The sequence below is a fragment of the Podarcis pityusensis genome (genome assembly GCF_964106645.2).
Source record: "Podarcis pityusensis genome assembly, chromosome: 14".
NCBI classification, from domain to species: domain Eukaryota; kingdom Metazoa; phylum Chordata; class Lepidosauria; order Squamata; family Lacertidae; genus Podarcis; species Podarcis pityusensis.
In genome coordinates this window covers 2,683,283-2,696,070 of record NC_138039.1, presented here as the reverse complement: position 1 = coordinate 2,696,070, position 12,788 = coordinate 2,683,283, and the positions used below count along the sequence as shown (strand labels likewise).

The following is a 12,788-nucleotide window of genomic DNA, read 5'->3' as shown; positions in this document are numbered from 1 at the left end:
TTTACCTGTGTCCTTGAATACTTTTTCAATACATTTTTTCCAGTTTCTCCCCACATAACTGGTTGTTGTTTTTTAGGTTTGTATTTGAAATTCACAAAATACTTTGCTTGTTTGTTTTTTAAATGAGCTGCACAAAATGCCCTCAAGTTTCAGCTATGCACACAGAATTTAAAAAAGAAAGAAAGATTTGAGTACATGTGTTCTTCCTGATAGCTGTGATAGCTCATAACCTTTCCCCCTTTTTTCTGCATCCAGATCTCCTCCTCGTCCAAGCCCTGGTGGACTCCACTATTCCGACGAGGACATCTGTAACAAGTACAATGGAGCAGTGCTGACGGAAAGCGTCGCCCTCAGTGAGAAACCCCTAGATGCTTCAGAATCAGAAGTGAGTTTGTTGCCCTATGGTTGAGGGTTGGCAGGCAAGTTTATAGAATCATAAAATCGTAGAATTGGAAATGACCCTGTGGGTTAGCCAGTCCAGCCCCCTGCAATGCAGGAATCTCAGCTAAAGCACTGCTGACAGATGGCCATCTAACTTCTGTTATGAACTTCCAGTCAAGGAGAGTCCACTACCTTCTGAGGGAGTACGTGCCACTGTCAAACAGCTCTTAACATCAGAATTATTATTATTTACTTACTTATACCCCACCCATCTGGCTGGGTTGCCACAGCCACTCCAACAAAATATAAAAACAGAGCAAAAGTCAGAAGGTTATCCCTCATGTTTAGTCAGAATCTCCTTTCCTGTAACTTACTGTAATTCATTGGTTTGGGTCCTCCTTCTGGAGCAGGAAAAAACAAGCTTGCTCCATCTTCCATCTGACAGCCCTTTAGATATTTGAAGATGGCTATCATATCTCCTCTCACTCTCCTCTTTTCCAGGCTAAACATGCCCAATTCCCTCAACCATTCCTCTTCAGGCTTGGTTTCCAGACCCTTGATCATCTCAGTCACCCTCCTCTGCACACCTTCCATCTTGTCAATATCCTTCTTAAATTGTGGCACCCAAAACTGGACACGGTATTCCAGGTGTGGTCTGACCAAGGCAGAACAGAGTGGAACTATGACTTCCCTTGATCGGAACACCAAATTTTTGTTGATGCAGCCTAGAATAGCATTAGGGTTTTTTGCTGCTGAATCACACTGTTGCATAGGAGCCAACTCCTAGGAGCCGAGGGGTCCTAGGCCCCCCAATGAAATATTTGAGGGGGCTGAACACCCCGTAAAGTTTAATGGGTATTGCCATTCAAAGGGGGTGTGTGCACTGTGTTATGTGATCAATTATAGGAACGGGACTTATCTCCCCCCCTGAAAAATATTTTATTCAAGTTGGCACCCCTGCCTCCGTAAATTTATCTAACCCTATTTTAAAGCCATCCAAGTTGGTAGCTATGCCAGCCTCCAGTGGGAGGGAGTTCCATAGATTAGCTATATGCTGCATGAAGAAGGGCTTTCTTTTAACTTTCCTGAATCATTTCATCAGCATCTATCACGTCTCCACTTACTCGCCTTTTCTCTAAACTAAAAAGTCCCAAATGCTGCAACCTTTCCTCCTGGGTGCCTCTCGAGTATTTGGGTTGCCCTTTCCGGAACCTTTTCTAACTCTGCAAGTTATAAGGCGACCAGAACTGGGCACGGTATTCTGCCAACATCCATTTTTGTTGGAGTTCTATCATTATGAGAGAGGGAGGAAAACCTCTCCCTGGGCCCTTCATCCACACCAAGCGTGATGTTATATGCATTTGTCCTGGCCCTTCTTTTTCACCTTTTCTCTGCACTAAAAACCCCAGGCTTGAGAGCTCCAGCTCTCCCCCTTCTGTCTTGCGGGCGCACTCTGCTAATGTGCCCAAGCAGTTAAGATGGGAAGAGGGAAGATTCCCGCCACCGGCGAGCGTGCCAAGCCCTGCTTTGCCTCCTGGGATCTCTCAGTATTCTGAACAGGCCGAGCCAGGCTACTGTCTGCATGGCAAATGTAACAAGTAGCCTGGCTCGGAGACGTGCAGAAATAATTAACTTTCCTTAAAGTACGAGGCTCGTATGTTAAGAAGGCCTGGCACGGGGCTGAGATAACTTGACAAAGGAAACGACTGACTGCTTCCCAAGCACCACATGTCCACAGATCCAAGATAAGTAGCATCTGTCCTGAGGATGCTAAAAGGCTTGTAGCGCTGCTGGAGTCTGATGCCATCCAAGGAGGTTGGAGGCAGTGGCGGAGGAAGGGGGCAGGGGGCGGGCCTGGGGGGGGTGGCATCGCCGCGGATGGGCACCTCCCTTTTGGGGTGCTCGCTCAGGTGGGCACCGCCCCATTGGGACGACACTTGCACGTGCGATATGCCATGCCCCCGCCGCCCCGGGTACCAAAGCCCCTTCCTCCGTGACTGGTTGGAGGCAGAGAGAGTGGCTGCACACCTTGCCTCTCTTGGACTCAGGTGACCCATAGGGGTCTGGTTTCAAAGCAGAAGTCCCTGAGAAGCTAAAATGGTGAAGTGGGGTGGGTGTCCTAGGCTCAAGAGTGCATGTCCTCCATCAAATTCTCCCTACAATTTGGTTTTGAAAGTGGCAGAACAGAATGCAGGGGCATTTTGGGAAGATGCTGTGGAAACCTTGGGGAATTACCAGAAGCCTTTTTCTTACATTTATATCTTGAGAGCCCACTCCCAGCTCTCTTTCAAGCCTCCCAGATGTTTACCAACATCTGTCCATGCCTAATCTATGGCGGGATTGGCTCAGAAGAAACGAAAGAGAGAAAATACTTGTGAAACGGCACTTAGGAAAAAGCTGTCAGACTCATCCCAGGGTTTTGCCACCTCTTGTGGCTTTTATCCAAATGGTACTGGGTTCGAAATGCAGTGCGGTCTTTGTCTACCCATTATTTGTCTTTTCATTGGGCAAAAGATCCCTGCGTTGAAGGGGGTTGGACTAGATGACCCCTGGGGTCCCTTCCAAATCATACGATTCTGTTCTTTGCTTATCAGCAGTGACAGAAGGCCAGGCCTAAGATAGTAGGCAAATTTTAGAAGTGGTGTTTGGAAGGGTCGGTTGTGAACTCAGTTGTAAACTGCACCCCTCCTATGTGGACAGGCTGTAGCTCAGTGGCAGAGATCTGCCTTACATGTAGAAGGTCCCAATCCCCAGAATCTCCAAGTAGAGAGGGGGAACCCTGGAAAGTTACTGCTGTCAGTCAATGTTAGCAATACAGAGCAAGATGGACCTGTGGCCTGATTCAGAATCAGGTAGCTTCCGATGTTCCTCTGCTGAAATCCTGACCAAAATCTAGCTGGTCTAATCAGTAAGAGAAAGCAGTGGGCCCTGAAAGAGGACTAGCTTGCCCTTTTATCAAGAAGAATCCGAGAAGAACCCAGCTCAGGCAACGGAGCAGGGAGCCAGATGACAGTCCGCCTTCCTTCTCTGTTGGTTGCCTGCCTTCCTCCTCTCCTTAATTGCCTCTGGCGACCACTGGCTGCTTTGCGTTGCCCTCTGGCCAGCCTGCCAGGTAGGCAGCATCCCTCGTTGTCCCGTCTCCAGCCGTTCCTGGCGATGTACATACATTATCTTGAGATTATACTCCCAGTGGCTCTGCTCCTCTCCCTTTGACAACCTGGAATTAAACCTGCCATTAGCGGAGCGTGCTGGGCATAAATATGAATGTCGCCATGCCGCTTTTTGTTATTCATGTCAGGAGTTCCATGTGCCGGTTCCTGATAGTGCATAATGACCATCTCCTGCCCGAGGCAACTCCTGCATGCAGGCGCGGCAGACGCAGAGGTCGCCGGAGTCTATCCATTCTCTCGTTATGCTCTTTCCTTGCCCTTGATGTCAAGCATACGGAGCCCAGGGCTTCCTAGCAGAGCCTCGCAGCTGAGGCACAGGCCAGCTTTTGTGGCAGGCAAAATGAGGCCCCCATTTTCCTCCAGAGCTTTGATATCCAATCAGTCTCCACTGGCCCTTTGATGCTTGCCTGTTTCCAGCAGTGTGCACTTGGAGAAAATACTAATGGATACGCTCAGAGGTGACAGGCTCTTTTGATCATCGTGGAAAAATGGCTTTAGCCATATTTGTGTGTGTGTGTGTGTGTGGTGCATCAATTTTATCTCATTCTATTATCTTTCCTGGTGCCATTTTAGGGTGGTGGCTGTTGTTTTCCTTCAGCTTTTGTTATTCTAAGGCTTCCGAGGAGATGAGCTTTTGCTTACCCGCGGCTTTCAACCACTCCATCTTCACGGGGAAAAGATGTTGTGCAGGATGTAGGGGACGAAGCACCTCATTTCTTAGGAGGACTTGGCCAGATGCTCTTCCGTGCGCGGCCGAGCCTATTTAAGCTTGTCAAAGGGCCATTTCCCTTTGATAAAACTTCCTGTGTACAGGATGCCATCAAATGCTGAGACAGCCAAGGCCAAAATCATCTCGATACATTTTCCCGTTAAATCTCCATCCCCAGGCTTTAAGATGTTGCAGCTGTGCTCGTGATGGAGAGGCAACCTTCTTTCACACACGTCCCCGTGACTGATGCTGTGGTTGCTGCAGCCTGGCTCCGAAGCACACGAGCGGCTCATGCTGTAGATTTGAGCCCTGGATCTATCACTGGCCACTGAAGTGAAACACTCCAGTGCTCAAATCCACAGTATGAGCCGCTCATGTGCTTGGAGGGCAGGTGTGGGTGGAGGGCAGGGGCTGGATTATGGCAGTAGGGCAGGCCTTAGATACATACACGCTTTCCCCCAACACTGCTTGCTTGGGTCTGCAGAAGGGCCAGCCCTATCAATAGGCAGAGTCCAAAGGCCAATCAAGGGCTCCCCCAAAAATTCCTGTTCAACCCCCCAAATACAGGCAGCTAGCAAAAGCCCATCCTGCTTAGGGAAGGAGGGCGCTGGAGTGGAAAGTTGGGGGAGGAGCAGCCTAATATAGCCTTTACCCCCTCAAACCTAACAGGCTGCAATAGCCATGTGAACACCCCCCAACTCCTGCCATGGGCAATACCACCTGTGTCCTCTTTCCCAGGAGAGCTGGGGTGTAGCAACGACACCCCCAGTGAAAGTGGGAGTGACATCCTCCAAAATCCTGTTTATTTGAGAGCAGGTGAACACATTCCAAAACAGACCTGCACTTGAGGGGTGGAGCGTTTGCCAGAGAGACCTGGCAAGCCAAGGCAGTTTAACGCCTTGCCCAATTCTGCTCTACAGAAGCCCCCTCCCCCTTAACCCATTCCCCATTTAGCCAGGCATGGAGACCAGAGAACACCCGATGGGGTGGGAGGGGGACACCGAGGGTTGCATTTCACAAGAGAACTGGCAGAAGTGAGGAAGCGCCAACACCCCCTCCCCTGCCTCTTCTCCCTACAACCCCGCCCCATGCCTTCCTCAGCCATGGGGTCGAAAACATATATTTGCTGAAGCAGACACATAGTTGTGCCCTGAACCCACACTGACCTCCTGTGACCCTATTTAAGCAGCATGGCTGTTAAGCTGAAAGTTTTGGACGCCCTCCAACATAAATAAAGGCTTTTAATGAGGTCAAGTCACTTGCATAAATAATGTTTTTTTTCCCCTCCACACTGCTAGAAAAGCCATACAGAGCAAAAAGCTGAGAGACAAGAGAGAGAAAGAGAGAGACAAGAGAGAGAGTGAGAGTGAGAGAGAGCGCTTGCCCAAATAGGAACGCACGAAGCTGCCTTATAGTGAGTCAGATCACTGGTCCATCTTGCTCACTGCTGTCCACACTGACTGACAGCTGCTCTCCAGGGTTCGAGGCAGGAGTCGCTTTCCCATCCCAACCTGCAGGTGCCGGAGATTCAGCAGACGTCTAGTGTCCAGATCAAGAGAACCAATAGTACCGCTCCCTTCTGCCTTGGTCAAAACGCACCTGGAGTATTGTGTCCAGTTCTGGGTGCCACAATTTAAGAAGGATATTGACAAGCTGGAAGGTTTGCCGATGATCAAGGGTCTGGGAGGGAGTTGGATCTGCTTAGCCTGGATAAGACTGAGAGGTGATAGCATAGCCACCTCCAGTGCCGGATTTATGTATAAGCTAAACAAGCTATAGTTTAGGGCCCCACTCTCTTGGAGGACCCCCCAAAATTTCACTATTAATTTACTTCTGCTTAATTGTATTTCAATTCAACAATTACTTTGATAAAATACTTATTTTGTTATGTGCAAATGGCTTTAGATACCTATTAGGTCCATAAATTACGATATAGCATATATTCGACATGAAAAACAGCAACAATTTGTTGTTGACGAAGGACAGCTGGATATATAAAGGGCCCCATTACCTTCAGGAGCTTAGGGTCTCATCAAACCTAAATCCGGCCCTGGTCACCTCCATCACTTGGAAGATGGAGCAAGCTTGTTTTCTGTAGGAGCCAAACCAATGGATTAAAATTGCAAGGAAAGGAATTCCAACCAAACATTAGGGAGAGCTTCCATTTGACATTGGAATGGACCATCTCAGAAGGTGGTAGACTCTCTTCGCTGGAGGTTTTTAAGCAGAGGTTGGGTGGCCATCTGTCAGGGGTGCTTTAGCTGTGATTCCTGAATTTCAGGGGGTTGGACTAGATGACCCTTGGTGTCCTCTACAGGTGTATGGTTCTACAAGCCTGGGACCTTCTGCCCACAGCATGACCACTCTGTCTCCCAAAGCAGACACACAGGCAGTTGCTTGTGGGCCACTTTAAGACTCATACAGGTTTCCAGGAGCCACAAGACCCTTTCTTCTTCTGTGACTAACTAGCAGAGAATTTGTTCTTACCGGAACAGAGAGGATGCAGAGCAAGCCAGTCAGAACAGGGAGGCGGACAAAGGCAGGGCCCACTTAGGACTTGGCAGCCCATTCCCACCCTCCTTGAGACCCCCGACAGTGTTGGGCGTATTTCCACCGCAGTCTTTTGAAAGCTCATGGATATACGGAGCTGTTCCCTCCGCCGCCAGCTATAAATAAATGCACACAATTCCTTTTCTCCAGCCATTTTCAAAAGAAATTTGACAGCCACAACTGTTTTTAAATTCCATGTAATGCCGGCCTTAGACTAAACTAGCCAGCTAGTCCCTAATTTGTCCCCCTAATAGCGTTTGTTTCTTTCATCTCGCCAATAAAAAAATACTTTAAATTGTCAGGCATTTTCTCTGTTTTGTTGCTTCCCAGGCATCCGCACACCTTTGCTTGTCAATTTCTAATCTAGCGGTGCACCCATTCAGATTCAAGGCCGTTGCCGTTGCCTGGGCAACCGGCCTGCAGATGCGGCAGAGGAGTGGCCGGCCTGCCGCGCAGCCGAGGAGACGCCGGCCCTGCAGCATTTCCATTTTGTCAATAGTTTTGAATCATTAAAAATAATATGTCCACTCTAAAGCATAATCCTGCTGGAGGAGCAATTTGTGTAATAATGGGGGGGGGGGAGAGGCGGGGGGAGGAACAGACTTCAAGAGTCCCCCTGAGTTAAGAGCACCAGGATTGCTTTTCCCAGAACCCACCGAGTTCCAGATGGCGCGCTGGGCAATTGTTAGCTGCGGCTGCATTTAAAACATTCAGACACACCAGGGAAGGCTGGAGACGCATCGGCCCTTTTGGATCGCCCCATTGTCTCCTGCTGCCCATAACCAGCCACCTCCACAGACCTGGCCGCCACCTTCCTCGCTCTGCCTTCCTCCGTGTATCAGAAGAGGGTTGATTTACATTTCCGCTCCCAACATGCCTGGGATCACAGAGGTGGCTGTGACCAAGGGGTCGCTTCCCATAGTGTCTGCATGTGGACAGGTCACTCAGCTGGTCTTCTGCCATGCCCAGTACAGAGAAGTCTGCCTATCTATCTATCTATCTATCTATCTATCTATCTATCTGCTTGCTTGCTTGCTTGCTTGCTTGCTTGCTTGCTTGCTTGCTTGGGTCCATTTTATGCATTATATTTTGCCTTTCTCTAAAGCATCCCAGCGTGCATTTTGTAAGGAGGGTGTGCAGACCCATGCACAGCTCAGCTGTACAGGCTCTGCCTCGCAAGCAGAAGGCCCTCAGCATCTCCAGGTAGCAGGGGAGAGCTGCTGCCAGTCAGTGTAGACAATACTGAACTAGATGGACCAAGGGTCTGACTCGTTCCAAGGCAGCTTCCTATTCCTGTGAGTTTGGGAGGTGGGACTAGGCTGAAGGCATGAGTCCCTTCCAATTCTTGAATCCAAGAGGGATTCAATTGCTAGAATGGCCAGACAAGTTTCTTGGTAATGGTCCCCTTAAGTCTGGGTCATCAAGGTAACAAAGGGAGTGGCTCTGTGCCAGAGGACAAATGGATGGGCCCTCTCCTTCAACTTTCTGTTAGTTAGAAAGACAAAAGCCAGAGTCCAGGGTGTGTGAGCTGGAAGCAGGCTGGCAGCTGGGAGACAGAGCCATGCTTGAGCTCTGGTGAAATCCAAGGCTGTAGCTGGGGGGGAAGGAAGACCCTCTTGGGGTGTTAATGCTGTGAGCCCGTCCGTATTAAGCTCAGGTTGTAGATATGTGTAAATAAACCATATATCACAAAGACACCACAGTCTCTGTTGTCCTTCATGCCAAGGAAGCCAAACCCTGGTAAAACAATACCACTCAGAGATGGAGGTGGCATCAACATTATGTAAAGATGGAAGGGGAGAAGGAAATTGGCCCCTCTCATTTCATTTTGTTTCTGCTTGGCTGGCTTCCTTATTACCTTGTAAGCCTCCCAGAGGCCCTGGTTGTTGGGCAATATATAAATAACATACATAAATAATTCTCCTTATTTATATGCTTCCTAATAATGGAAGGATATTTCTGATGGGCATAGCAGGATGTGATGGTTTTCCTGAGGTCTTTTTGACACATTGGGGGAGGGTGTGTGTTCCCACGGAGTCGTTGTCTTCGTATATCAGAAGGTCAACAGGGTAGAGAGAGGAGAGCCTGTCTAAAGAGGAGAAAAGGCAAAGGGTTAATGATGATAGCTTTTTAGGTGTGATCTTCGCCCTAGGAGCATTAGTCTGTCCTTGACAACATAAGGTGGTGTTTAAGACCATCTCCCTCTTCTAGTGGTTTTTAATTTTGGAGAGTCCGGAATCTTAAAGGCTGATTTCAAGAGGGAATTTGAGAACGCATTCCCCATGCCATGGGACAATTCAAAGGCCACAACTGCTCACTTATGTCAACATCCTTCATTTCTGAAGTTATTTGTAAATCCTCAAGATGGGAAGCCCCCACAAGTTAAGGCACCTCGAAAAATGGCAATGGTCTCCATCTGGTGCATGTGACTGACTGTCCTTGCAATTTGCTGGCATGTTCATTGGAATCACTGTTAAGCAAAATCCCCATTTTGCACCCACAATGTCATTTTGGTAAATAGCACCTGCCTCGTATTTTTGACCAGTTCCATGATTAAGGCTTATGCTTAAATAGGTACTAGATTCATAATCTCTTGACTATACTGATTATTGTTATAAGTATCATCATTTTTTGTTAACACATGTAAAATATTGTGGAGCTTTTTTCAATAGGCTTCGTATTTTGGATGGTCAAATACTTTTCTTCATTACCTTTCCTAATTAGCCAGCGTGCCTTTCCTAATGTGCAGTTTGCATACCTGCTCTCTGCCCATTCTGGATTTCCCCTATCTTGTTCCATTCAATCCCACCCCCACCCCCATGTCTCACCCCCCCCCCAAAAAAATTCACATGGATAACATGCAGCTTCTTACCTAAATCCACTGCTGAAAAACAGGACATGGAATTTCTCATTATACGGGCAGCTGCAAAGTGTGAATTGATTTTATGCATTTCAAACTGTATCCTGCAAGGTTTAGGGTTCTCAAATGCATTTTAAGAAACAGCTAAAATACAGAATGTTGCATTTAAAGATAATAAATGAAATCCTTGGACCTTTGAATTTCTCCCGACAGATAAATAGCAATCGCCCTGAGCCAGGGTCAGAACTGGCCTTGCCATAAATTGAAGATGGTTGAGGTACCTTCCTCCTCCCCATGGGTTTGGGGGCTGTTAATTGGGTAGGGTGGGCAGCCAGCAGATCTAAGCCACAGGCCAAAATCCTCTGCACAAGAGAAGCTAAACCCTGATTGAGTTGGTATGGAGGGGAGGCTTTTCGTTGATTTGAAAGTATGGCATAGTATATTTTTATTTAAATTTTGTTGTACTCAAGTAAAAAAAACAAAAAAAAACTGTGCACGGGGAAAATGTTCTACATCAGCAACAACAAGGAAGCAGATGAATTTTATCCAATAAAGGAAAGGGGCCAGCAGTCATTGCATGGGGCATGATATAATAAATCTTGGCCAGGCAAGCAAATTGGAAGGGCATGGAAGCAAAATGTTGAAGAGAAATAATCTCTTAGGGTCACCTATAATCAGATCGACTATAGCCAGCCTCGGATGAGGTTGCATTGCCCGTCCCGTAACAAGACCGTTTCCCAAAATAATTGCACAAGTGTGCATTCCCACCATATACGGAAATATATTGCTCAATGGACCAGTGGGTGAAAATAGCATCTGTCACTAACTGTCAGGCTTCGGAGAAACAGCTTCCTCCCCCCCCCCCCCTTTGGCCGTGCATCAGCAGAACAAAGCAGTTAGAGTCCCTTACCAGTTTAAGAATGTTTAATGATCAGAGCAAAAGAACAACACAGCCATTCTTTGAATAAAGGTACTTCCCTCCTACTCCCCCTCCCCAAGTTATCTTCGTCACTTCCCCCTTCTTGCAACCTGATCTCGCAACCACTGAGCCTTCTGCGTAGCAACTTTATCAGCTGTTCTTGCCTTTGGAGAGAGAGGCTGGACACTGTCAAGCAAAGGGGAGTCCATTATCTCTCTCTCTCTCTTCCTGTTCTGCTTTTTCTAGCTGTTCTCCACTCGGCTCTGCCCAGCTGTTGTTTTCTGAACTATGCCCCTCTGCAAACCAAATCTCTAAATCTATACTGCTCCACTATTCCTAGGCAGCCTCAGGATCCTGGTCAGGAGCAGGAAGAGGCAGAGGTTCTAGTGTGGTGTAGTGGTTAAGAGTGGTGGACTCATAATCTGGTGAACCGGGTTTGCTTCCCTGCTCCTCCACATGCAGCTGCTGGGTGACCTTGGGCCAGTCACACTTCTCTGAAGTCTCTCAGCCTTACTCACCTCACAGAGTGTTTGTTGTGGCGGAGAAAGGGAAAAGGAGATTGTTAGCCGCTTTGAGACTTCTTAGGGTAGTGATAAAGCGGGATATCAAATCCAAACTCTTCTTCTTCTTCCCACCATTCCTCTTTGGAGCTGTGATCCTCAGTCTGGTCTCTGACACTAACAGACCTTTTCTCTCTTGAAACCTGCAGGCGACGGACTCGGACTACGAGGACGAGTTGCCCAAGCACTCCTTTGTCAACCACTACATGAGTGACCCCACGTACTACAACTCGTGGAAGCGCCAGCCAAAGACCACAAAGCACCCGGCGCCGTACCGGTATGAGGAGTGTGTGGCGAGCGAGGCCGAGCCTTACTTCCAGACTGTCATCACAACACAGAGCTCAGGAGGGGTTTACACCCCGACGGGACAGCCTGCGCCAGGCTCACGGACTCCAGTGACCGGCTTCTCCTCCTTCGTCTGACACTTGGGGGGGGGGGAGAAGGAAAGGAGGGGAAATCAGCCACACCAACTCAGCCACCAGCTGAGTTCGGGGCAACCGCCAACCCAACCGGATGACTGTATGCGTGGCAGGTGCAGTGAACTGTGGGTAAAAAAAAAAATTCTCTTATCAGGGTAGAATGGATGTACATGTGAATGTCTTCTTCTATTTTTCCCCTCCCAAGACAATCAACTCTTTAAGACATGGAGCTGACCTAGATGAACTTGCTTTGATTTTTCTTTTCCCCTCCTCCTCCTCCTTAAAGAAACCCTATCACACACAAATGATGGCAATTTTAACCACTTTGGAATATGATTTAAGGGGATTTTTTAATTGATAATAAACAAAAATGCTTTTGTAATGCTGCTTTTGGAAGCAGCTTGCGATGTGTTCCTCTCTTTCCCCCACTTTCCTTTCTCAAGCCAAGGAGATGAATTCTGTTCTTGTGGAAACTTGGTGGCCCCATCGTGATGTAATTTGAAGCTGAAACCATCCTGCCTTCCGAACACTCTTCCCTTCTCCTGTTATCTGGGTGAATTAGGAGGTTGGGGGGACTTTTAAGAATGGTTTCTCTCTCACACACACAGACACTCTTTGCTGCTTCTGCCTTAGAAGCACCAGCAGAATCACTTAGTCTCAATGTCATGTCTTTCCTGTATGCCTGCGAGGTTCACTCCTGGTGGTTTTGTGATCAACCTTCTCTCTCGCCTTCGTTTCTGTTCTGTTCCAGTTGAGCTTGTTGTGCTCCTAAAGATATTCCCCTCTCCAGGGTTTCTGTCAGACATGTCAGCTGACAAGCACCAAAAAAATGTCAGGTCAGCCTCCCTCCCCCCCAATCTTGGTGCCATCCAGATGTTTTGGACTACAGTTTCCACCCCTCTTCTGCCTGGGGCAGATGGGAGTTGTGGTCCAACAACATCTGGGCTGCGTTAGGTGAAGCAGCCGGGGAAAGAAGCCTGAGGAGGTATCTGTTTTGCGCTTATTGTGGGTCTGGTTCCTCCTTTGTTGATTGCATGTGCCAATGTCCTTTGTAAATCTGAAAGAAAAGGAAAAACTGCCAGCAAGAAGAAGAGGGTCTGTGAAATGAATGCAGCATTTGTGGACCGGTGGGGAGAACGCGCTAGTTGGACAACACTTCTGTCATTTCTTTAAAAAGCGTCTTTCCATATAAAGGAAACCAACCGACCCCTCCCTCAGTT

The 12,788-nt window shown here is 48.0% G+C and overlaps 1 protein-coding gene and 1 long non-coding RNA gene across 9 annotated transcripts in view; one reads left to right on the top strand and one right to left on the bottom strand.

The window, feature by feature from the left end:
• Positions 1-11,955, top strand: part of SDK1 (sidekick cell adhesion molecule 1) — a 566,813-nt gene extending 554,858 nt beyond the window's left edge. For all 7 annotated transcript variants that reach the window (XM_080980906.1, XM_080980905.1, XM_080980909.1 and 4 more), the window contains 2 exons: positions 256-385; positions 11,299-11,955. In XM_080980906.1, the coding sequence (XP_080837032.1) occupies positions 256-385; positions 11,299-11,571 (403 nt within the window). In that variant the 3' untranslated portion in view covers positions 11,572-11,955. The remainder of the gene's footprint in view (positions 1-255; positions 386-11,298) is intronic.
• On the bottom strand, positions 8,726-11,283 carry LOC308463136. 2 transcript variants are annotated; one of them, XR_013979470.1, is made up of 3 exons: positions 10,581-11,283; positions 9,683-9,733; positions 8,726-8,899 (listed from the first exon to the last, which is right to left on the bottom strand). It is a non-coding gene; the product is annotated as an uncharacterized lncRNA (long non-coding RNA). The 2 variants fall into 2 exon arrangements; XR_013979471.1 differs by lacking the exon at positions 9,683-9,733.
• Positions 11,956-12,788: the final 833 nt, after the last annotated feature.